General features: G+C 40.4%; 1 protein-coding gene across 1 annotated transcript in view; it reads right to left on the minus strand.

Moving 5' to 3' along the window:
- Window positions 1–513: 513 nt before the first annotated feature.
- The window catches only part of SSUH2 (ssu-2 homolog), a 39252-nt gene continuing 12539 nt past the window's right edge, over window positions 514–27226 (minus strand). Inside the window, exons 5-12 of the mRNA XM_020791422.3 lie at window positions 26305–26365; window positions 22853–22977; window positions 22014–22076; window positions 19919–20019; window positions 15121–15213; window positions 12729–12834; window positions 10209–10316; window positions 514–881 (exon numbers count right to left, since the gene is read on the minus strand). Of these exons, the coding sequence (XP_020647081.3) occupies window positions 735–881; window positions 10209–10316; window positions 12729–12834; window positions 15121–15213; window positions 19919–20019; window positions 22014–22076; window positions 22853–22977; window positions 26305–26365 (804 nt within the window). The 3' untranslated portion in view covers window positions 514–734. The remainder of the gene's footprint in view (window positions 882–10208; window positions 10317–12728; window positions 12835–15120; window positions 15214–19918; window positions 20020–22013; window positions 22077–22852; window positions 22978–26304; window positions 26366–27226) is intronic.

Genomic DNA, 27226 nt, shown 5'->3' on the forward strand with positions numbered 1-27226 from the left:
TTTAAGATACAGCTCTCCAGCTAGTGGAACTACTAGATTTCTACACAGTTAGATGGCAGGATGTTTCCTTTCTGCCTTATAACCCAATCCATTCCTTAATCTTGTAGTAGTGCACAGGAAAAGGAAAGTAAGAAACTGTTACAGTACCCATTGCCTTTGGCATAGAAGATCTTGTACTGGTAATAATGCACTCTATTGACAAAGTATTTTAAACTCCATGTAACTTAGCAAGTCAGGATTTGTATAATCTTTTTGATAATAAAATACATGCTACATATTTCTATATATTGTGTAAAAAGGCTCTGAGTGTATCTAATAACTTCCTTGCTTTCACTGATGTCTTCTACAGATCCCAAAACAACTGAAGTTGTGTGGAAAATAATATCAGTGAACCAACATAAAACATTACCATAGGTATTATCTATATTACTCCAGAATTCCCTGCAGTTGTTCCAGTTTCTATGGCATACACCAAATAAGATAACTTTTTCTAGACAATATACTTTAGATGACTAAACCTTAGGACATTTATTACTGATTGTTAACATAAAATGAGATTCTAATGGTTATAATTGTGTCTTCTCATTCCCTCTCTGGGCACATAAAATAACCAGAGGTACATATCACTACCTCTAAGAGGCAAATATATTTTCTCTGAGATCCACATGTAAATAGCATGGCTATAAGAATAGGTTTTTTCATAACGGAACTCCTCCTTGCAGTTTTTTCCATGGTCAGATGATGATACAACCACAGCAATATCTTTCTGGGTAGTCCAGGGCATGGACCTTGTTCTCCATTCCGTAGATATAATAAAGGTACATCTTCTCAGCATAGCAGTAATGGACTTCAGTAACAGGAATTAACTCAACAGTCTGCCGCTGTGGAATGAAGAAACCAAAACAATATGAAATGCTGAGTTATCTATCTAGGCTTTTCTTTTGACTACAGGAATTGACTTTTTGTATTTTTTTCCTGGTTGTTTAAAATGATTGTTCATTAATACTTCATGATCCATACAGCAGTCTGCTTCTGGTCATTTCCACAGAAAGAATGGAACTTCTCCATCTTCTACTTTTGATTATGCAGTATACACACTGATGTCCATAGGTACAGTCTTCTGTTAGGTTGCTGTACATTTGTATGTGTAATTAACAGGTTGTTGGCTTTACGGAATGCAAATGCAAAATGAATATGCACCTAAATCCCCACTGCTGCTACACTTTTCTGCAACAAATATTATTTCATTTACTGTAGTTTAAATACCATCTTTTTCCATATATATGATGCTCCAATGTATAAGACGACCCCCAATTTTGACCCTTGCCGGAGGCAGAGGAGCAGTCAATGGCCAGCTGCAAGGGGTGGCCCAGGGTGGCTATTCCTCCGCCTCTATCTCCTGCTGCTGCCACCACCCAATTGTCTCCTCCAGCACCACTGCTGGGGCTCACCTCCAACTCACATCGCTGCCTTGCCCCCTGCCCGAAGGGAACTCACATGTGGTGTTGGAAGAGGCAATAGGACAGGAGGAGGAGGCAGAGGCGAAGGAGCAGCCACACTGGACCACCCCTCGTGGCTGCCCATTGACTGCTGCCACCACCACCCAATCGCCTCCTCCAGCACCACTTGTGGACTCCCTTCAGACAGGGGACAAGGCAGGAGCAGGAGGTGGTGGAGGCAGAGGAGCAGCCACGCTGGGCTGCCCCTCATGGCTGCCCATTGACTGCCACTGATACTGCCCAATTGCCTCCTCCAGCACTACTGCCACGACTCCAGCTCACCTTGTCCCCTGCCCAAAGGCAGCCCACGAGTGGCACCGGAGGAGGCGATCTGGCAGCACTGGCAGCAGTCAATGGGCATCCGCAAGAGGTGGCCAAGAATGGCTGCTCCTTCGCCTCTGCCTCCACCTCCTTCTGTGTATAAGACAACCCTCAATTTTTTTCTTTAACGATTTTAGGAAAAAATGTCATTTTATACATGGAAAAAGACAGTGCTTAGCAATAAGCCCCACAGAGTCCAATGGATCTTACTCCACCAGTAAGTATGCCTGCAATTGTATCAATTCATGGCCATGGGTACATTACAGAAAACCTGTTAGCAGAAGAGGTAATTTCAAGTGTTGAAAGATGCGTGATTGTCACAGATGGAACTTTTTCACACCTCCCACAGTATGCAAAGTACCTTGCTTTATATTGTCATAGGTCTTCTATAGGCTTTTTTGCAAGTATGATTGTTCAGTCATCGAGATCTGCCCAAACCACATCCCAGAGACAATAATGGATTTCACTTTGTAGTGACAGAATCCTTGTAGCATACAATTTCATCCTTAGTTATCCATTTTCCACTTACAAGTTTCATCTGCTGTTTTCACATCAAAGAGGTACAATAAAATATATCTTTATATAAATAAGCAAGATAACCTGAGTTTCTGGCCATGAATCTGCCGACTCTTCAGCAGCACAAGCACAGCATGACTGGCTGGTTCTGAGCTAACTTCACACACAAAAAAAGAAACTCATCTTCCCTATTATTGTTCCCTGTGACCACTGGAGCCTGCCTTCTTGCCCCACCCCATAGAAACAAAAAATATAGTGACATCTTTAGTCCCACCTTCAATCTTCACTCTTGACACAGAATGGAATTAAAACCAAGAGGGTCAGAATAAAAATTTTCATATGTGTGTATCCATTTGGAACTTATTCCTAGTAGTGTAATAAACATCAAGCATCATAACATTAAGGCAATGTATTCGCGAAGGCTTTCACGGCCGGGATCTAATGGTTGTTGTGGGTTTTTCGGGCTTCTTGGCCGTGTTCTGAAGGTGGTTCTTCCTAACGTTTCGCCAGTCTCTGTGGCCGGCATCTTCAGAGGACAGCAAACTGTGCACAGTTTGCTGTCCTCTGAAGATGCCGGCCACAGAGACTGGCAAAACGTTAGGAAGAACCCACCTTCAGAACACGGCCAAGAAGCCCGAAAAACCCACAACAACCATTAAGGCAATGCTTGGAACGTCAGATCTGAAATTTACTTCACACATAAGAAATAGGAAGATTAATGTGTTGCTTTTAGTGTTTAAACTGGAAGTTGTTTAACTTCTCAACTTAATGTGCTGATTAAATAACTTTTGAAATGCATAGTATAATACACAGTACACGCAGAAATACACAGAACATGACATATGAATTGTGTCAGCCTTGACCCCTCATGGCAAAAAATATTATTGGCTCCTTTAAAAGTCTTCTCTCTCTCTCTCTCTCTCTCTCTCTCTCTCTCTGTGTGTGTGTGTATGTGTGTGTGTGCTTTAAAATTGCCTTCTGCAGTTTGCCCAGTTTTTTTTCCAGATGGATTACATACACCACAACTCAACTGAAGTATGCCAGAGGAAAGGCCACCATACAACTCCAACGTACCCTTTCAGAGTCATTAATTTCTTAGACCTTTCCTGCTTAGTAGCAGGAATCTACGGGGGCAATCCCTTAAAGCAGAGGTCCCCAACCCCTGGTCCACGGCCTGAGCCAGACCAGGCCATGGAGACAGACCTTCCCTCCTGCCCGCACTCCCCCCGCACAGCCCTTTTGCACATGTGTGCACACGCCTGTACCTGTGTGAGTGCTCCCCCACCCTTTAGTGCATGTGCACGAGTGCCCCAAGCGCCCTTTGTGCATGAGCGCCTTCCACTCCTTCATGTATATGCCCGCCTTCCCCAACTGGTCCACGGGGTTAAAAAGGTTGGAGACCATTGCTTTAAAGTGTAAAAGAAAAGCTCTTCAGTCTACCACTTCTAGCTTTATTCTCTTGAACAAAGATCAATTTTCCACCACAGCCACTAACTCTGTGAGGCACACACACAGCTGAAAACTACTAGTTGCTAGTGTCCATGTGGAAGTTTGCATTTGGAGCAAAGCCACCCTCTGACCTCTAGTGGAGAACTGAGCTAGAATGATTTGCACAAGACTTTCCTAAGTATAATATCTCTGAAAAATCACTCAGACTTCAAGTTTCTGCTTTAATAGGCTTGTTAGTTTCCAAAGCTGTCACAGGAATCTATTCTCAAGGCTCATACAACACAAGAAAAACCTCTGTGGAAATTTCCCCCGGAAATCCAGTCTATAGCAAGCTAGGCAGAGATACTTAAGAGCCCCCACCCCAACTCTTCTACAGCTAAATAGTTCATTTTAAAAGAAGTCTAGCACTGTCTGCTTGCATGAGCGTGTCTGAGCATCACTACAGAATTAGTAACATTCTTTTAATTAACTTGAAAATGTGTTTCTTACAGAGGAACAGAACTGCATGTTTCTTTGATCTCTCACACTTAAGACATTGAAGGTGTATCCATCTAGGATTGGATGAATATTCACTCTGGGCTGCTAGAATGTGAACATGTAAGCATCTCCGTTTAATTCTTTGCAACAAGTCTCTGTGCCAATATAAAACAATATTCTGTTTCTTTTTAGCCAAGGATTGTGAGACTGTATTATAAGGCCTGTCATACAGAACAGAAAAGTTGTTTAGGCTAAGAATACGAAAATTTGCCAGTGTTGTTACTGGGTTTCTCACAATCCCACTGCCATTTTCATCCCATCCCACATCAAGTGATGAGGCTTTTGTCCTTTCCCACAGAAATTAATGCTTACTTGAGCAGTCATTTTTCTTAAAGTCCACATTTGTGTATCTATTTTCCTAATATACTTCATTCTGTCAGTCCCAAGAAATACAAAATGGATTTTTTTTTTGCAGACAGATTGGAATCTAATCAATTTCTTTTGCCAGGTGTTTTTAGCCCAACCTTCTCATCTCTGATGAGAAAATATTTCCAGAGCTTAGCTTCCTTCACACTCCCTTGCTTACCCCGTCTCCCAAATGGGAAAAAAAGAGAAGGGGGAAGCTATTGCAACCTTCAAGGGTTACTAATAATGGCCTAAATTGAGGGAAGGATGTCTGTGGACAGACATGCACAATGAGAAGGGGGCAGTTTTCCCTCTCTTCTGCAGCCATCCATACTTCTCCAAACCTCAATCTGTAGGTCTATGAAATCTTTCAGATCCAATTTCTAAACTTTTCTAAAGGCTGCAGTGAGGAAAGAATGAGATTTATCTAGCACAGCATAGAGTTAGATAAACACTCCAACAACAACACTGAAGGGCTCACTCACCCACCTGAATAAATATGCTGAGATGTGTAGGATGCAAAGCTGCTGTAAAATTACCAGAAATGGAAGATGCCTAAAATATATGGTTAGATATTGCAACTGCTGGTAGCCTTAATATGAACTCTCTATTTAGTATGGAAATTGCATTATATTTGGGAACACACAGGGACTCTTTTCTGAAATCTCCAATAGTATGAACTCCTGGAATTTTGTCACTTTATGAGCAGATTAAAATATATGAACTCCATATACAAAGCTTTCTGGACCAGTTCAATTTGCAATAAATTACTGGATAATGACAATCTTAGTTAACTTATTAGCATCTCCAAGATAGCCTGAAATCTATTCCATATAGTCCCAAATGCAAACCCATCATTTCCGTTCCCCCCCCCAAATTATTTACTTATTTATTTATTTATTTGATTTTTACCCCACCCCTCTAGACCATGTCTACTCGGGGTGGCTTACAAAATAAAACAGAACAGTATAAAAATATATAAAATCATAAAATTACAATTTCAATTTAAAACAATTAATTTAAAGAGAGCATTACCAAGATGGAATAGCAAAGAAAAGAAAAAAGGAGAATTAAATCTGCTCATCCTTCCATCTCCAGTTAGGCAAATCATGCATCCAAGCTGAATGAGACACTCATATTCAAATTGCATTCTTGCTGTCCTAATTATGATTACAAAGTTTGCTGGGCTAGTGAATGTGAAATTCTAGAACACTTATGCCCATATGCCAAGTGTTGTTTTGGTAATTAAGGAATCTCTCAAACATGGTGGGTTGGTTGTTTCATAGCTCCAGAGATAATGTGTTTATTTACTGGATGCAAACATGTTGCAAATCAATAATTTTTTTAAAAGAATACTTGACTATGGAATGTTTTTCACAGTGAGGCTAGAACTTTTGAGGAATACAGAAGTGAACCAGCTAGGTTAATAACACATTGCTATTCTGCCACCTGGTGCTAAAATGAAAATGCTACAGCAAGCTCTTTGAAAACATTCGGTTCACCTTCAGCTACCTGCCACACTACCGCCTTTTTTACAGAACAACTGAAAGACAATGCCTCAGCAATTATGCTACACTAATTACTATTGGTTACAAAGAATTACTACAGATGACTATCAGTTGAGAATTCTGTTATGCCATGAGAAGTATACTTATACGATTACTTTATTGCTTCATAGCCAATCAGCCTGTGTGCATAAACAGAAATTAAATCACTCTTAAAAGATAGTATTCAGCATCTAATATGAATACGTATAAACAATCAGAAAAACGTAAAATAAGTATTCTCAAACAAGTATCAAGTTGTGAAATTAACTTAAAGAGCTTGGGAAACAGGCAATGAGTTCCATCTTTCCATAGTTCATTTTTAAAGTTTAGCAGTCCTACACAGCATATACAGTAGTAGTCTGTGCCAGCCAGCAGATGTAAAACTACATAAAGAAGCATTTTTCCTGATCCCTGTTATTAAGGGTTTACGCTACTGATCCTGCAAATCAGCATACAGAGGGCATTCTGTTAGGAAAGTTACCCTGCTGGCAATATCTACCTATAGCATGTTGATCTATATAACTTCCCTGAATCTCTTACAACTGTAACAAGTTCAATCTGCATTTAGCTAGCAGTTGTCTCAGCTCATGTAAACTAATAACGGACAAATATGGGGAGCAGCTTTCCAAAAGCTTTGTATATCCTATTGGAGTGGTGGTCTGGATATCAACAGTCTATAATCTTTTAATAATATCTTCTCAGGCAACCTCATATCCCCTCCTGTGGGGAGGTAGGGTGGGGAGTAACCCAGATTCAATATAATTGTGAATCTTAGCTGCCCAAGAGTCCCTTCCCATTTGTTCATAGGCCAATGAAACCAGTGGTGAGGCAGAACAGCATAGTTGCTTTCTTAGCAAGAGTATCCATGGAGCAGCACTATGTTTCAGAAGGGATTATAACCATGGAGGTAGAATTTGTGCTCTGGTTCAACTTAACTTTGTGTCTTTAGTGACCTGAGTGGATAATTATACTTCTCATGAGAAGTATGAGAAGCATAATTATCCACTCAGGTCACTAAAGAACTGAAGTTGGATTTAACATTAGGCAGAGTGAGGCAACCACCTCAAGTGGCCGTTGGTGGTGAGCATGAAATGTAATGATATCAGGGCAGACAGAGATGTATGTTCTGCTGAAGATAACTTGCATCTCTCAAGTATAGCAGAGGATGTGTTCCTTACCCCACTATTGGAGTAGGATTCAGCTGCCAATATGGTTAAGCTTTGTACCCAAAATCGGTAAGGGGCACCATCTTGTCTTTTGCCTCAGGCAGCAGGAACTCTCAAGCCAGCCTATTTGATTAAACAAAGCTATAGTTCAAATCAGAAGTGCAAATAGATGTATATTGGCACTGGGATTTTATGCCCAGTTTCAAGATATTGTACTACTGCCATAGGCTTCCATTGTCATGTGTATATATTATATTGTATTTACAGTACAATTTTTTAAGTTAAGTAGAAATCAAGGATTTCAAGGTTAGGAATGCAATTCCCCACTTGTTGTTGCTTGTGGTGATGGGGAAATGCAACATTATACTTCTCACAAGCAAGGGATTTGTAGCATAGGAGAACGTGGAAGAAAAGCAATTTTTTGCAAATTGAGCAAAATTGTGTAAAATAGTGCTTTAATGCAAACAAGGCACTCTGCATGAAATGGCAGGAGTTGATGGATGTTTAAAGATTACAAGCTTTGCAGAGGGCAATCTTAACAGCAGCAATCATTCTGTGGTTGTTTTGCACGTGTGTGAGAGATTTGCTTCTCAAAGGGAAAGGGTATAAGTTTAGCACGGACATTTTGCATAAATTATGGAGAGCCTGATATTTAAACAAAATAGCACTTCTTGTTCCCCTTTTGCCTAAAGGGAGAAATCCCATGGAGGTTGGGAATTCCTCATTGACGCTTCTCATCAAGTTGAGACTGCCTAAATCAATTATAATGAAGAATTTAGTGTAGTCTTTACATCCCTGGCCAAAAAGTAAAGTCCATATCAAATTATTAGATTTAATGTAAGAGATACATTAACCTACTTTGGAGATTTTACAGTACTGTATTGCTTAGAGGAAGTTACAGGAATTTTCTATAGATTACAGGAAATGTAATTTCCCTTCAAACCCTTCAAACATTCTGTTCATCAGATATCAAGCTGTGCAGTGGCCAATATTTCTCTCTACAGACTAAACTTGGATTATGTCAATGTCTCAGTCTTCTGCCCATATGCCTAGATGAGTGGTATTGGACACAAATGTTCTGAAGTGGTCATGCTTTGTGGAAAGTAAAGGAGATCTAACTACCAAATAATTCACTGCCCTCACGAAGTTCATGTTTCAATGAATCGAGAACACATTGTCTCATGTGACCCAAATCTATTGTCAGGGAGAAGCCTTGCTTATATATATATATTTCCTTTTGTTGTTATTTAGATTAGGTTGAAGGGGGCATTTGTTTCCCACCCCCCAGCTTTTTCCCTGCTCTTAGCCCACTTTTGAGATTTGCCTCAATCTAACCACATTTTGCAAGCATTCCATGATGTTCTTATTCTCATGTGCCTTTCATTGGACTTGATGTTTTAGCTTCATTAGAGGTCTCTTATTGTAAGCTGAACATCCTCTAAGGAACTCCAAAATAGCATCTTGTTCAGCTTAATGTCATAACTGTTATGTAGATAGGCCAATGAAGGTTTGTTTGAGAATAACTAGCAAGATTCTAATTGGAACAAGATTCAAGCTGATGACTGTTCTAATTTTTCATACTCTGTTCCATATGTCAGAGCTTCAAACTCCAATTAAGTTAATTGGGGGGGGGAGTTTAACCAGCTACAGCTCTAATTGATTATTCAGTGTGCCTCCATTATTCACTGTATTCATTATAGACTGAGGATAAAATTTTCAACTTTTTGACTTCTCTTTTGTTTCTTTACAGAACTAGTAGCAGTGCTAAGAGGGGAAATACCAACCCAAGATACTTTTCTGTTTGAAGCTGAGTAGCAAATGTCCCCTAACCTAGCCACCTAGCTCAAGGTGCACAATACTCAAAACTACAAAGGGATTTTGGGGAGCATTAGTCCTTAAAAACAAATTTTTCATTCTCAGTCCAGAATAAGTCATATTACTTTGGAACAAGAGACAGGAAGTCTCTCACACATCTCAGTGTTTCTCTAGCAGCAAAAGCATAATGTTAACAAATTAAATTGGGACGTGGTGGCGCTGTGGGCTAAACCGCAGAAGCCTGTGCTGCAGGGTCAGAAGACCAAGCAGTCGTAAGATCGAATCCACGCGACGGAATGAGCACCCGTCGCCTGTCCCAGCTCCCGCCAACCTAGCGGTTCGAAAGCATGCAAATGCGAGTAGATAAATAGGTACCATCTCGGTGGGAAGGTAAACAGCGTTCCGTGTCTAAATCACACTGGCCATGTGACCACGGAAAGATTGTCTTCGGACAAACACTGGATCTATGGCTTGAAGAGCGGGATGAGCGCCGCCCCCTAGAGTTGGACACGACTGGACAAAAATTGTCAAGGGGAACCTTTACCTTTACCTTTTAACAAATTAAATCACTATCAATTTGCTGCTTCTCTGAGGAAACTGTCTGAGGAAGGTGCTTAACAAATCTGCTGTCTGAGGAAAGTGCTTAACAACCAAAGAGCAGACAAAACATTGCTAACAAGCTGCTAGGAGTTGGACAGCCACCACAAAAGATGGAAGCTACAAAATGGACCCCCAGTACGTCAAAGAGGAACCTAGGCTTCCCTAATTAATTAGTTGATTAGAAACAAAACAATTCCATTCACAGCTATGGATCTCCTAGACCACATCTTGTTGGGCCCATAGTGTCTCCAGATCTCCACAGGGATCATCCTGGGGACCTTTCACACGAATCTCTTTGCCATAGATAGGCAGGTAGATTGGATGGCTTCTCTCATAATTCACTCGGGTTTCAGGATTTTATGAGGGCAAAAATGTTGAAAGAAACAGCACATGTAAATGCCAGTTGAATATACCTGCTGCAGGATGTGAGATGTGCTGGTGAAGGAGGCATTATGCTCTGCAATAGCTCTTTGTGATGCCAGAGCGATCTCAGGGTAAGGAAAATCAATGAGAGGATATACCTGAAATTTAAAAGACAAAGACTATTTGCTCTGTTCCACAAAGTCATTTGTGCTGTCTTTTATCCCTCTCCTTTTCAAGTATACCACCCATTCATCCACCCCTGCCTGGCTTTTATTAAGACACTAAGTTAACACATGAGTTAAAGTAATGATTCTTTTCCCACAATCTACCATGGTGTTGTGCATAATGCATTGTACAGTAAGACAAAATCAGAACTAGCCTGCTATTATTAGTCACTTTCCCATTCTAAGCTTGTCCATCCATTTTATCAGTTGTAGGGGATTTGCTCAGCTGCAAAAGCCACATGAAAAGCATACAGTGGTGCCTCGCAAGACGATGTTAATTCATTCCGCGAAAATTGCTGTCTTGCGAAAACATAGTTTTGCAAAACGAAAAAGTCCATTGAAATGCATTGAAACCAGTTCAATGCGTTCCAATGGGCTGAAAACTCACCGTCCAGCGAAGATCCTCCATATGGGCGGTCATTTTCGCTGCCTGTAAAGCGGGGAATTTGTCCTGAAAACACAGCGGGGAGCCATTTTGCACAGCGGGCGGCCATTTTAGAACTGCTGATCAGCTGTTTCAGAAACATCATTTAGCAAAAAATCGGTTCCCAAAGCAGGGAACTGATCATCATTAAGATAATTTTCCCCATAGGAACATCGTTTTGCAATCGCAAAAGCGATTGCAAAAACTTCATCGTCAAGCAGTTTCATCATTTAACGAGGCAATTGTTAAGCAAGGCACCACTGTATTGGGAGCTGCAAAGTAAGTTTGCATGTTCCAATTTCATATAATTGACATAATATATACATAAGATTTATGAACATGATGGATGTGAAAGTACTGGAAGGAGTGGGGAGCTTTTTGCCTTTGTAATTCTGGAATTGTTGATACCTATATGGAAAACACTGAATCATCAGCTCCTTCAAAGCACAGACTTACAAATTTTAATGAATGGGCACATAAGAGCCGAGCTTCACTTAAACTAGTCTTTAGTATACAATATTGCCATTATGCTTTCATATGTATCTCTTCTAACAAGAACAAACATGCATTTGAAAAACATTTCAATATGTTTTTATGGGTCAGCTGGGAGGTGGCTTGGGGCAACCTGTAGGTATGACCTGAATACCCTCTAGAGACCCCACAAATTCATGGTCACTCCTCCTCAAATGGGTGGGTGGTGAAATGATAGTCCATTTGCAAGCAAGGAAGGGAGTATGTTCAGAAAAGAAGAGGTGGGATGTCAAATTAGAGTGGTCTAGTATGTCCAGATAGGCGGGATAGAAATAAAATAAATAAATAAATAAATAAAATATCTTATCTGTTCTCTGTTGTCAGTGAGATGTGGCCCTCACCTGCCCTTCCTTAGTTCAATATGAGATAACCACTTGTGGACTATATAAGCATTTTGTGTCTTCTGGCTTACACTGGCCATTAACTGGAGGGGAAGAGTTTGCCTATGTCACTTTAGATATTTCAATCACATCATTCATGGCTGATTAGGGTAGTGTTGGCCTTGTTCAGGGGTAAGCAAAAGGATACCATGTTGCTCCTATGGACATTTTTTTACAGTGCCTGTCCCCATGGAGCCACCTACAACCTCCTGAGCTATGGAAAATTGGGCTTGCAAGGGAGGTTAGATGTGAGTATTTGGCTGAGTATCCCAACCCCACCAAGCTGACCACTTCTCATCTAATTAGTATGGAATTTCTTGGGTAAGTCTCCAATAGGTTTTCATGAGTGGCTGAGATATCTTTTTGGTGAAGCAAGCTTCCTTTCAACCTGTAGGACTTGAACATAAGAGATGGAGTACATCTGAGATCACCTGTACAAAGCCACTGGGCCATTACAAAGGTGATCCACACAGGCCCTCCTCAGCAGTTATGGGATGTTGGCTGTGAAAGGGTGTGGCGACAACCACGGCAGTTCATTCAGGAAAATAATGTGATGGGAATTATTTCCAACCACCCTTCAGCTTGGTGTAGCTCTGCATCTGCGTGAAGGGATGGGATCTATCTAGGTGAGCAGTATACATTTTGCTATGGAGAGCCCCCTTTTTATAATTAATAAAAGATGTTGCCCATTTAAATGAAATGGCCTCCTCCCATCTCTTATTTACTAGCCTCCTGTGGAAATCTTTATATCAGAAGCAAATACAAACATGACATAAAGAAAATACTTGTGTTCAATGTACAGCTGGAATTGGTAGAGGTATTTAGAAACAGCTAAGAAAGCAGGATAGAAGAAGCAGCATAAGGTAATAAAAGAATCACAGAATTTTCAGTAATTCATGCATTTCTAATAATTCTTCACTTAAGTCTTTGCTTATTAAAGGGAAGGAAGACACTAAGGACTTATGTGAAAGTAACCACAGATTCTGCCCCAAGGGGGTGTATTGTACCCACCTGCGTGTTTTCATCTTTAAATATGTTCTCTCCCATAGTTTTATTGAGTAGTTCTCTTGGAAAGTTCATCTGGTGCTCAAAAATGAATTCAAATACATTGTTCTTCCTGCAAAGTGAGAAGGATCCAGAACACTACATGAGAGGTTACTGACACTTCATCTAGGAATATGGCTGCCAGTCACATTTCTTGTCACAACAGTCTGTTGAAAATTTTCCAGCTCCCAACAGTATTTTCACTTCCAGTATAAGAATAATACTGACAAGCCCGTTGCCTTTCCCTTACACACACGTAGGAGACACAAGTGCAAAAAGGCAGACTGAGTGATGAGAAAGAAAAAGAAGAAATAACCAATCATATGCTGCCACTTTTGCTAGTATACACAAAAAGGCCACATTTACCACATTTTTTAATAATGCACATTTTTCAGCAATGCACAAAAGCCAAGTTCCAAATTATGCAAAATGCCCTACACCCAGAAAAAAAAGAGAAAATCTTCACTTTTATCATTTTTCTTGGGACAAAAGAAGTTAGAATTTGTCTCCCTGGCGAAGAGCAGCAGGAATTCTTGGAGTTTATTTGTGACTATTTGAAGCTAAACTCATGTTTATTCAGTGTGTAGGTATGACACTGATTTGTTCCACTAATTTATTTCCTGAACAATGAATTAAATTACATTTTGCACCTGGCCTAATATTTCTGTACTTGGGAGAAAGAAAGTATGGTATTTACCATGCTGATGACAGTGAAATGTATTTTTTAAATGTGTCTGCAAAATGTAATTTTAGTTCTCAGTTTTATGGCATAATCCTATGCATGTTTATTTAGAAATAAGAGTGACAGCTTCAATGGGGCTAACTCCTTTCTAAATTTGTTTATTATTGCTGCCTAAAACTTATAGAGGACCAGTAATCTCTACTATATACATTCAGTGTGTTGTGGAAGCAGTATTCCAGTTGATATATTTGACAGCTGCAGTCAGTTTTTGTTTTGTTTTTTTTTTGTGTGTGTGTGTGTGATTATATTACACTTGATTGAATAGCTTTAATATGTTGGGAGAAAGAGCTGTTATTTTACGAAGAAAGCTGACCAAAGAAGGAGGAAGATCTTGATGTAAATTCCCCCCTGCTTGATCCATGAATCTAACATACAGATAATGATTGATAGGGCACTAACGTGTAATAACTCCACTACTCACCTGGTTAATCCCAGATTATTTGCTCCAAGAGCATCTGATTGTCTATCTGGAAATTAAAATCCCAGTGCTGGTATAAAATATTTGCTATTCATTCTCTTTTTCTTTCACTCCTACAGTTAGTCTTAAACATTTACTGAGCCCAAAATATGTGCCAGGTGCTTTTGAGACTATGGAGATACCGATCGGTGCCCTGTGATCTAAATTAGAGTTTATCAGTCAGTAATAGAATAATTTAGAACTGCAGAGCTGGAAGGGACCCTGCTGGTCTTCAAGCTCAGCCCTTGTCAAGGAGGCACAGCGAGGAATGTAATCCGCAGCCAGAAACTTAAACTACTGAGCTATCCAGAAGTTACAAGGAAGGAGGGGGGGGGAGAAATGGTCACATGGTAAAGAAGAAAGAGGATGGCTGAGAATGAATTGATTCAGAACTTGCCACAGAAATAGAGAAAAATCCACAACGAACCCAAAAGAGGTTAATGGAGCTTGAATGCAGTCAGTTTGTAGTTAAGAGTTCCTCATAGCATGGCCTCACTGTGACATCATCATTTTGGAAATACAAGCAACCGTGACCAGAATAATCCTGAGGAGACGATGCCGTAGTTACTGTCCTGCTATATAAGCATCCCATATTCCACTTCTCCAAATCCAAGTTGCGCAGTGTGCCCGTTATGCAAATAATATGCAAATACTACTAGTTATCCATATTTGCATGTTATGAAAAATGCATATTATACAACTTCATCACATTCATTATTACATTGTTTTTCTAGAGAGATGATTCTTCCGTGGCATAGAGAAGTAATGTCTTGCCATACTTGTGGGATTTTGGATATATTTGTCTGAGATGACTGTTGGGTTTTCCCATCAGCTTCTATTTATGTCAGAAAGCCCTTTAGGTACATAAAACTAAGACAGGAATCTTTCACAATCCACACTTATGAAGTAACTGTCATGTGTTCTACTGGAAAGTGGCAGCAAACTGCAGAAATTAGGTTGAGAAATTAGATATGATTTCCTTTAGAGACAATGGCCAGAAACCAATTGCTTTTTAATGCCACATCCCTCTAGCATCTATAAGAGAAAGAAAAACTTGCTATAACTGTATATTTATTACATAGAATTCTGTGTTTTAGAAGCCTTTAGCATATTTGTCAATTTTTGACAATAACAGCAACAAAGGAAAGAAGAGCACATACCAAGTTATTGTCAGCTGAATAAAGTGGAGCAACTTTTTCTCTCCCCGGCAGGTAAGACAGGTCTTGTTGCCTCTTCCAGAACAAGTACTACACCTTTTGGATATAAAATTGAAGTCTGTATTTATTCATTTATTCTACATACTAATAGTAAATACCATGAATACCCAGAAAAGCTAAACACAAAATACAGGACAAATTCATTCCAAGGATGAGTAATATTTCCACCCTCCTGTTTTGTGGGAAAAAAGTGCGTCTTATGGTGAGAAAAATACGGTATTTCTTTTTAAAGAAGCAGCAGAAAAGCCCGGGATGTTGATGTCACACTGCAGAATTAGCAAATGTTCTGTGTGTGCCATTTTCCAGTCTAAAATCATGTCTCACAAAACTGATGCTTTCCCTGTTGTGAGAAACACACCTGTTCTGTCCAGGTAAACAACATGAGCCTTGTCCACCACTACAAAGCTTAACTGATTTGGTGGGGGGGGCAGCATTAACACGAACTTCCCGGGCACTGGTCTTATGATGAGATCCACTGATCAGCTGTGCTAGGAGAGCACAGAAAGAGACAGCACTCTGCTTGGCTTTCTACCTCAAGGTGTGGAACAGATGTGGTTATAAACATACTGTATTTTTTGCACCATAAGACTCACTTTTTTCCCACAAAACAGGGGGGTGGAAAGTCTGTGCATCTTATGGAGCGAAGAAAACAGATTATATTTTCCTGTTTTCTTCTCCTAAAAAATCAGTGCGTCTTATGGAAAGGTGCGTCTTATGGAGCGAAAAATACGGGTACATTAATTTTTGGAATGTTGGAAAATTAAATCATAGATTGTCTAGATTAACAGAAAGAAATTAAAAAAAAAGAAAGGGAGTGGAGAGAGCAGAAAGTATCAGAGTCATATGGGTATTTGGGCACATTTCCAGCATGTCCCCACCTAGGTACCAGAATAAAAGTTTAGCATTGAAAGAGGGTAAACAGTCCTTCCTTCCTTCCTTCCTTCCTTCCTTCCTTCCTTCCTTCCTTCCTTCCTTCCTTCCTTCCTTCCTTCCTTCCTTCCTTCCTTCCTTCCTTCCTTCCTTCCTTCCTTCCTTCCTTCCTTCCTTCCTTCCTATTAACATCTTAATTAACTCTCTGACTCAATATTAAGATGGCTGAACTGCCTGATTCTTGCCAGCACCACAGAGATCATTTAGAAATGGATATATCAGTTAAGGAAATTAAGTACATGTCTGTACATAACAGCTATTTTCCCTACACAGCTATAGAGAACTAGGTGACCCTTTCAAGGAAAGTATAATTCGACTTACAACAGATGTAGAAGGCATATGTTTATGCTTGGCAAATCTGGATGCATCAACTTGATGGCGATTAGTAGCAGTTAACAGCTGATTTATTAAAGCACCAAAAGACATTATACGCCCCCCGTGGATCCCTTTTTAAATTATTACCACAATTATCCCACAATGTACTCTCTGTTATTTTAAGCTTAATGGAGCCTAATCTAACTGTTTAAATGGAATGGAGAGGTAGTTTACATCAATTCAAGATCAGTGTAAAGCCTATTAGTTCGCAGTTTTGAAGAGACAAAAAGGTAGTATGTTTTATAAGGTGGACACAACTTTGAATCAGGAGATGTCTGACAAACACAAGACTCTGGAAAAATGGGAAACTAGACCCCAAAGTCAAGAGTCACTTTCACGTGGATCAGAAATGTACTGAACGTCTTGAATGGCTTGGCATCCATGTTTCAGGAATATTGCGCATAGTGGAAGCCAGTGGGCAAAATCAAATTATTTTGGATACTGGATACCAATGCTGGAGAAATCAAGACATTCTCATCCTCCCACTCCAGCCTTTTAAAGCAAGTTTTCCAGGCACACAGGTGAAACCCAAGAGGGAAGGCATAAGCAAAGGGATCTGATGGAAGCATGCTATTGTATCTTGAACTATGGATGAAGCACTGGCTGAAAGCCTGTTGTGTAACATAAGCAAGATTGCATGTTTTGATCCATTCATTGCTGATAGATAAAGAGCCACCTCTGCAATTCTCTGAGGGTACTTGCACATGCTGGCTTGATGCATATGCACGCGGTCCCAAGAATCACAACAGGAGTCGTTATTTATCAGCAAGGAATGAACCAAAATTTATGACTTTGCTTATGCTACACAACAGGATTTTGGCCACTGCATCCATTAGGCAAACATTCACTTTTCAATTGAGAGAATTATTATTAAGAACAACAGCTCTATCTGCGGAAATAAATGTATGAGCCATTTACAGTCATGATGCATTTACAACTGAAGGCTATAGAGGTTTTAATTAGAAATTTGTCTTGAATATTTCCTGTTTGGCTGAATACAAAAAGCAAAAAGCAAAGCGTGTTGCTTATATACCGCCCCATACCGCTTCAAGCACTCTCTGGGCGGTTTACAAGTTAATTATGCAGGCTACACATTGCCCCCCCTCCAGCGAGCTGGGTACTCATTTTACTGACCTCAGAAGGACAGAAGGCTGAGTCAACCTTGAGCCGGCTACCTGGGATTGAACCCCAGGTCATGAGCACAGTTTTGGCTGCAGTACAGCGGTTTAACCACTGCACCATGAGGCAGTATATTGCTATGAGGTAATGAGGTGATAAGGCCCCTCCAGCACAGGGCAGGGCTGTTGGGGAGGGGCCTCTTTGCCTGCCCGTCTGGTAGAGATGTCAGCAGGGAGAGTCAGAAGACGTCAGGCAGGCAGGGCTAAAGGCAAGCCTTTGAGAAGGCTCCCCATGCCTCCTCCGTCCTCTTCCCTGCTTGCAAAGTGACCCTCTTGCCCACCTGAGTGATAAGAACGAGAGCAGCCGGCACGCACATTGGCCTCAGGCAAACATCCCATTCTTACTCACCAGGCCGTTCTTGGGGTTAGAATAATAGATTACCACTATTGAATAGGTCACATCATTGGGTAGTACAAAGCAGGATAGGATCATGGGAATATCAGGGGACACACCCAGCGGGTGCTAGAAACCCCTTCTCTCAGAACTGCAGTAAAGAGGTTTAGCTGAGGGGAGGGAAAAACAGAGGGGGCCAGGGGATGCAGTGCACTAGGGGTCCCGAGGCTCACCTTGAGGGCGGCCTCTGGCGCGGAGGACCGAGAGGGTGATGTGCTGGAAGCAGCACCCTTTCGGTGCAGGAACTTGCTGGGAATTGGTCTGGACTGGTCAGGTAGGATTGACGCTGGTTCCAGACCTGTTTTGCACTACAGCAGGCCCCCTTGTAATAGGGGAAATTAAAGCGTGAATAAGTTAATAAAGTTCTGGCCCTAGTTTAACCTGTACATATGGTGTCTCATCTCATTATTCCAGGCTGGGCGGGCAAAGGTCAAAGAAGTAAGAGCTGAAAGAAATGAAGAGGATTTGTATATTTATTTTCTCACATGCTTCTAGCCTCCATTATCTGTCTTCACCCACACAAAGAAGATCACGAGGAGCTGAATGAAGCCCAACAATTTCCCCCTCTCTTTCTGCCGATCCTTATCTGGCCATATTGGGATCTGTAGTCCACAAAGTGCACTACAACATTCTTGACCATGAACTGAAATGAAAGCTCTAGGCATGCCATCTGTAAAGCCATTTAGCCCCAGTGTTGCTCCTCAGGACTATGTATGCAAGCCAAGGCTGTGAAGAGTAGAAGTATATAAACATTGTCATTGGGAGAAGGGAGGTTGGTGGATCCACAGAGAGGAAGAACAGGAGTGGTTGTCTTGGAGTAAATGTCATGGGAAAAGAGGGAGAGCAGGGACAGCTGAAGAATTCTGTTGGGATCTTCTACCTTACTTAGGGTAGAAGATCCCAACAGTTTGTTGCCTGAGCACAGCTTCAGATGGCATCCACTACACAGTACAGAGAGAGTGGGTGGGCGGGCGGAGGGGAGGCAAAGTACTTACTGCCCAAAGCTAAGCAAGTTTCTTTGGTGCATGAGGAAAAAATCCCACAAGGCTCTCTCCCCATTGCCAAATAACTACCCGTTCTCTAATCTTGTGAAGCAATTTGAAATATTTTTGGAGTAGGTCCTGCCATCATGTATATTGAAAGTCATATGCAGGCTGACCAGCATTTTAAGTAAGTAAGTAGAAGCAAGCCAATCCTCTTTCAAGATTCAGTCCCCTTCCCCACTGTTTGTCAGAAGGAAAGGGCTACATAATCCAGAGTCCTTCTCCTCTCCCCCCAGGTCACTGCCTTCACTCTTTGCAGCCTGTTGGGGAGTACTTAAAGATCTCACTCTTCCTACCTTATATCCGAAAAGCTTGTGAACAGCCAGCTGCAGCCTCTAGAATCAAGAATTCCCTCACACTTTAAAGCTGGTTTTCTGCCTGAGCCACGGAACCAACACTCTTTGCCATATCCTTTTCTCTCACCGCTGGTCTCCTGCTTGACTAAGGGAGAGATCATGGCTGAGCTGGGGTAAGTGGCCATCCAGCCACCATTGGACTATAGTTCTCATCAGCCAATAGCCAGCATAGTTGAGGGTAAGTCATGATCAGAGTTGCATTTCAACAACAGCTAGATGACCTCCATCCCTAATACAGAATAAGACTCTAACTGTATCCAACTTTTTAAATTATTCTATTGCCTCATAGATGACAAATTATAATTTTTAGAAGAATAACCGAATAGTATAATTTCATTGTAAGGCTTTCTGTAGATAGAGATGTTCCCTCTAGAACTGGAAGAAACAATCCCAAATATTTTTTTTAATTCTTTCTATTTAGTTAAAGGGGGAAAGGAGGAAGATGGAGAGCTCACTAAACCTTACCTTCTGCGGCCACTGCCTGAACACATCTGGCATCGTTTGTGATGTTTCAAATACTTCGCTTTTGCTTTTTGCCTGGCTCCACTGCATGTAACGCACCGCATCTAGGGTGGCAAAAATTAAACAAAATACCTTACCCACTTTATTGAGTCCTTTCCCAACACAGCTTGGTTGGTATTTTTTTATATAGGGCTATGCCTTTCTTCTCATGCAGAAGAAATCCCATGCAGGCTTGTTAATTTAAAACAATGTGTCGAAAATATATAGAAGGTCATATTTATCACAAGCAGCGGCAGCGTTTGCTGGTGGGAGTTGAGTGCTGTATTGTAGGCGAAAAGGAGGCAGGTGGCAATGGCAAGATCAGGGGTGCCCCACCAATGCACAACTGCTGATTGGCTAGCATCCCAGGGTATGAACAACGACGTAAGAATTTCTAGCCCATCAGCAGTGACATACATACACAGTTCTTACTGAGCCATCTCCTGTTGCCACTGCTATTTGTCTAAAGTGGACAGGAGGACAAGCTGTCGCCTTCTTCTCTTGCAGCCTGCAGCACAGCGGCAGTGAACAATTCTTCCCAGTCATCCAAGTTACCAGTTGCTGCTTATCATTGCTGTTAGGGGTGGGATTTTTGTATTTCTAGGACTTTCGGTCACATAAGTCACCTCCAATCTTCCAGGCAGGCTTCTGGGACAGGGAGAGGAGAAGGGGGAAAAAAGCAAAACAGATGTCTTTCCGCTTTATTCCACAAGGTGGTGGGAGATCTCTTCCTCAAAAGTGCAGAAGAGCTTTGGGCTTCTCTGGATCTGAGAATGTCCCCCTTCTTCCTCAGGTCCTAAGCTCAAATCTTAAAATGTTCTTGAACTAAAACTCCCAGAAGCCTTCACCACTAACTATGCTGGCCAGGATTACTGGGAGTTGTAGTCCAAGAACAACTGGGGAGCCAAGATTGAGAACTACTGCTCAGGTTTCTGATCCAACGTGTGTTTAATGACATTCTTATTGGGTAATCAGATATTTAATGATTATATGGCACTTATTTTCACAGTGATGTGAACCCTTCAATTTGAGTGAACTTTCAGATTACAGCTATGGGCGCATGAAATGCCCCGGGACTATTTGGTTCAGCCTCTGCAAATGGATGTGCTTCTAAATTCCACTTTGGAAAGAGAGAGAGAGAGAGAGAGAGAGAGCTGGAGAGGGCAGAACTGCTCTTCCCCCAGAGGCTGATCTACACACTTATCTACTTAGTTTAACTAGTAGAATTTCAATATGTTTATGCGTGGTGTGGGGCGTGTCACTGGAATTCATTATTAAGTGGATTGATGAATTTGTTTTAGAATTTGTATTTTATTTTAGAGCCTTAAAGTACCCAGTTTTTCTTTGTGCTGTCTTCTGTCTTGAGTAATAAAGATATCTGAGATGTTGTTCTTGACCTTTCTTCATTATTTTTTCCTTCAAGCAACTCCTACCCTGGCCCATTATTGGTGAAGAGAACCCAAGAAAGTGTATTTTGTAGCATTTGGTATAGCCTCAGCTTCTATTTCTTTCGTTGTTGGTTGTCATTTGATATCTACTATATCTATATCTTCACATCTTTGTAAAGTTAACTGTTTTTGCAATACTCATATAAAGAAAATAGCCCTATAAAACCCTGAAGGTAGTACACTCACATGGTTGAATACTTATCCAAAGAAAATCCCTCCATAAAGACAACTAGACATCAAAGGATTACTGTTTTAGCCTAGCCTTCTCTCCTGAATACAGTTCTTTTCTGCAAGTCAAGTTTTTTGTTGGTCAGGATTAGGAAGGATGTGAGATCTCAGCAATAACCTGAGGCAGTAGTTCAAATTCCGCACTGCAGTGAGACTAGTGGACATCCCACTCTGGTGAGGCTTCAACTTCTGCCATCTCTGTCTAGTACAGCTTGTGGGAAGGGACAAGAGGAGTTGTGCTCCAGCAATGAAGATGTTCTCCATTCCTTCTATAAATAAATGTTTGCATTCCTTCCAAATGGGCTTAATAATGTTGTGATGGGAGAAAGGCATAGATTATGTAACTGCCATCAAATAGGTTTATAGACACAGCCAGTACTTACCCTGCCAGCGCCATGGCAACCACTACATTTATATCGGCCACGGCCATGACACTTATGACACTCCTGCCAATACAAAAAAATGCATGTGTTGCACTTCTGCCAAATATTTTTATAGCATATATATATAGTACATGATCTTTTTAAACAGAATATATACCGTATTTTTCTGTGTATAAAATGGCACTTTTTACTTAAATAATGAGACAAAAAATTGAGGGTCATTTTATACACGGAAGGCAGCCACTTTCCCTGCCTTTTGTGAAGCCACAGGTAAAGCAGCTGTGAAAGGGCGGCAAGCTCGCACCCCTTTGATCCTGAAGCAGCCATGAAAGGGCTTCAGGACCAAAGGGATCAATTGTGCAATTTTCTAATTTTGGGGTTAGAAAACAGGGGGTCGTCTTATACACTGGGTCATCTTACAAACAGAAAAATATGGTAGTAAATTTAGTAGTCTGTTTCAGAAAAATACTGATGTTGAGATAGGCACTAATACATCGACTAAAACAGAAAACCCATCATCAAGAAGAGAACAAAGATGGCATAGTTTTGTATATTTGCATGCACTGTATTTTTAGGTGCAACTTTAAAAATACTCACTGTAATTAAAAAAAATTACTTACGCAAAAACACATTACATCTCACAAGCTACGACAGCCTATGGTCCAATAATTACTAATTCTGATTAGAGTAGGTCAATTGAATCATTGTTGAACGTAAGTCAAAATGATTGGTTCAGTGGGTCCATTTTAGGTGGGAATAGCACCTGGATTTAAGTCCAGGTAGCTAACTGCTTACGAGCAACTTTTCCAAACTGTTTTATTCACCAACAAATAGTTTACCTTGACAAAAGAAGTGTGAGGTACCCGGAACTTCTTTGTATCTTCCTGAAACATCTGTGGTGGCTGGACTTTAATATCCCATGGCGGAGGGGGTGCACCATTTTGTGGCCCATCTATTAAACCAGCTGACAAAAAGAAACAGTTGAAACATGGCAGATTACAACTCAGGCTACACTATGTGGAAATCACTATCCAAGCCTAAATTAAACCCATTAAGTCCTTTAGAATCAAAGCAGAGATCTCCCATCCTGTTATTTTATTATTTGTATTAATTTCATTTCTACTCACTTTTGCACTACTAGATCAAGACAGTTTCCAGTCATCAGAAAATGCAATACATTTTCTCACAAACACTTTTCTTTTTAATCACACTGACACACATTTGTGACACCTTTGTATTATCCAGTCCTGCTTTGTGATACCACACTGTACTTACTATACATTAATGCCTGTGTTGTCTTAGCCTGCATATGAGAGGGATGCTATTGTAATGCCTCAGCCTTCTGCTACTGACAGCAGCTCCAGGTCCAGATGTCAGACAGTTCTCTTTAGTGTTATGATTTTTTTCTAACTCTAGTTTTTGTGTGTTTGCCTCGCTTACCTGATTTAAAGAATGACAAGTATATTGTCTATGTGTATAGGGAAGAGAACAGCTATGGAAGGAAGAAGTGAGTGTTAGAGAATACTTCTAAACGCATCACCTCTTTGCATCTTTCTGTCACAAAGGGCCAACAGGGGCATTTCAGAACAAAGCAGTTGGTGCCTATCCTTTTTAACTGGCTGTTTCCTCAACTTTCTGTTGTCCCAAAGAAATGGCAGATTTACTTCTTCTTGGCTGTCTTTGAGTTAGTCTTCTTCCTTTTAAGCATCTCCTCAACTTTTCTTTCATAAGGGTGGCCTATAACCTTCCCCTCGAACCATGTGTTCCAACCTAGATCAAGAATCAGGCTTTCCTATATTGTATTTTCTAAATAAGCTTGAGTGTTGTTGCTGTTTATTAAATTTTAAGCTCTATCTGCTTTATTGCTCCAGAGGATATATAAACAAAGTAGGCTTAAATGCCTACAAGAAACACTGCTGCAGCTACTCTGCTATATTTAAAGGGTATCACAAATAAAAACGTAAATTATAACAATGAGACTGAATGGGTCTGAAGAAGTTTCAAAGTCTGTCTGGGGTGTACCTTTGTGCACATAGATCACTTAGATCAGTGGATGAATCCACTCATACAGGGGCTGCTGATAGTTTGAAATCTTTGACAAGGCAATGAAATACTGTATTTCACATATTGCAGGAAGTTCTTATCCTAGAGGAAAGATGCTCTTTCAAAAAGTAATAATGGCTGTCTCCAACGACCAAAACATATTGGAACAGCTTTCACAATTGGCTACAGAATCATACTCAGAGGGAGATGATTAATGAGTCCTCCTTGAACTGGGAGGAGGTCGCAAGTGGGGTACCCCAAGGCTCAATCCTGGGCCCGATGATCTCCAATATTTTTATTAATGACCTGGATCAGAGGATACAGGAAATGTTTCTCAAATTTGCAGATGATACCAAATTGTGTGAAATAGCTAATACCCTAGAGCAATGGTCCCCAACCTTGGGCCTCCAGATGTTCTTGGACTACAACTCCCAAAAGCCTTCACCACCAACTCTGTTGCCCAGGATTTCTGGGGGTTGAAGTCCAAGAACATCTGGAGGCCAAAGGTTGGGAACCATGGCCCTAGAAGACAAAAAAAAAAAAATCAAAATGACCTTGATAGGATGGAGCACTGGGCTGAAAACAACAGAATGAAATTTAACAGGGAAAAGTGCAAAGTACTGCACTTCAGAAAAAGAAACAATTGCACAGTTACAAGATGGTGGATACCTGGCTCAGCAGAACTACGAGCGAGAAAGATCTTGGAATTATCATATATCACAAGCTAAACATGAGCCAACAGTGTGATGTGGGTAAAAAAAAGGTCAATGCTATTTTAGGCTGCATTAATAGAAGTATAGTTTCCAAATCCCGCAATTTAGAAACTTAGGTTAGGCCTCACCTTGAGTATTGTATCCAGTTCTGGACACCACACTTCAAGAAGGATGCTAACAAATTGGAACAAGTTCAGGGGAGGGTGACAAGGATGATCAAGGGGCTGGAAACCAAGCCTTATGAGGAAAGGCTGAAAGAACTGGGCATGTTTAGCCTTGAGAAAAGAAGACTAAGGGTTGATATGATGACACTTTTCAAATATTTGAAAGGCTGTTATACAGAGGACAGGCAAGATCTGTTCTCGATCATGCCAGAGTACAGGACACGCAACAATGGACACAAGTTAAAAGAAGCCATATTTTGGTTCAATATCAGGAAAAACTTCCTAACTGTTAGAGCAGTACGACAGTGGAACCAGTTACCTCGGGAGTTGGTGAGTGCTTCAAGAGGCATTCTTGGAGGTGTTCAAGAAAAACGTAGATAATCACCTGGCAGATATGCTTTGATTGTATTCCTGTCTTGAGCAGGGGGTTGGACTTTATGGCCTTGTATGCCCCTTCCAACTTCACTTTTCTATGATTTCTATGATTCACAAAATTGTGGGGCAGGGGGAGTAGATTGAGCCTGGTTCTACAAAAGAAAAAATTCTAGCCACAGCCCTCTCTTGGATGATGATGCCAAGACTAATTTGAGAAATAATGGTGATTGGGTCCCCCACCTGCCCCCACAAATATTTGGGATCTTTTCTTTCTTGATTCAAAGGAACATACTAACAAAAATTGAGTATGATTAATTTGTTTGGTGGAGATTTGGAAGGTCTAGGTTTAAACCTCCATGGATCCTATGAAACAGACTGTGTGACCTCAGGCTTTCTCAGCTTGAACTCCTTCACCTGATCGATATTGTGGGGAAAATTTGAATGGAGGTGACCGTTGAGCTGACAGAAGGAAATCAATAATCCAGTGTTAAATATTGGATGCTAGTCAAATGCAGAAATTTTCTGATTCCAGAACAAATAAAATGGCATACTGATGGATCTGTTAAGGTATTCAGATGTTAAGCCACTTTCTACTGAGGGCCAAATCATATTTTATTCTAATTTAGATCAAACTACCTGGGTATTAAGACTATCAGGAGATAAACAGGTGAAGACCTTTCACTTTAGGCAGGCTTTCCTTTAAATGACTGGTTGTCCAAGTTGGGTTTTTTTAAGGGAGCATTTTATTCTGTGTTTTATTTGTGTTTTTAGTATTGTTCTTATTATGGGTTTTGATATATTTGTTGAATGCTTTTTCAGTATTGTAATAATTTATTATATGGATTTTATCTTTTTTTTTTTTCTTTTAATACCAGAAGCCACATTGGGTCCTTTAGGAAAAAGTTGGCCTAAGTATGTTAAATAAATAAATAAAAAACAAACCTTCCATTTTTAGATTTCAGTGACTGATGCATTCATATTCATGGAATTACTTACTAGTGTAAGGTTCAAAAGTCCATTCACATAATCTTGTTTCATTAAAAGTCTCCAGACGATACTGTGGGAAAACAAGTCTTGCTGTCAAATACCATTTTTGGAACATGACATTAATGCAGAAAATAGTAAATATCACTGTAAGCTCTATGTCAGTGGTTTTCAACATTTGGACTTCCCACCCAAAGGTTGTGGGCTCCAATAGCATGTTTGGTTATCTTTATATTTGACAATGTGTTGACTGCAAACAGCTATAATGCAAACTGAAGTAAGAGGACAGAGAATATAGCAATACAAAGAACATCATAACAAGAGCACCACAACAAAGATTTCAATTTTTATTTCAAGAACCTCTTCAAAGAAGCACTTGCTGAAAATGATTCTCAATGAAGACATTACCGAGAATATGTCAGTGGTAGAGTATTACTAGCTGACAATTTAGTCTGCAAAGTTTGCTCAGTGTAGTCTATGGCATAAGTAATGGATGAAAGCTAAGAAAAATGCATGTTATATAAAGAATGAAATCAATAAAAGGAAACCAACAGAAGCAATGCTGTTAAAGATCAAAAATGAGAGGACCATATTGACAAATGTAAGTAATTCAGAGCTTGTTTGAAAGAATGGTGGGATCATGACCACACAAGAGAAGTCAAAATAGAGATGTCTCAGGTTGCTTTGTTAAAACGAAGAATGTAGTATGCAGCAGAAACATAAAATTCTTTGGGGAATGATGTACTATACTGTATATTCTGCTCAGTTTAACTTGGAATCATGGACTTAAACACAGGCAACTATCAACTAAGGTAGAAGCACCTGAACTGTGGGTTCCTCACAGGATAGAAAAAAATTATTGGATAGAGAATGTAATCAGGGACAAGGTTGTAGGACGAATGAATAAAAACAAAGGAATAACAAAACACATGGA

The sequence above is a fragment of the Pogona vitticeps genome, chromosome 2 (assembly GCF_051106095.1).
Source record: "Pogona vitticeps strain Pit_001003342236 chromosome 2, PviZW2.1, whole genome shotgun sequence".
Classification (NCBI taxonomy): domain Eukaryota; kingdom Metazoa; phylum Chordata; class Lepidosauria; order Squamata; family Agamidae; genus Pogona; species Pogona vitticeps.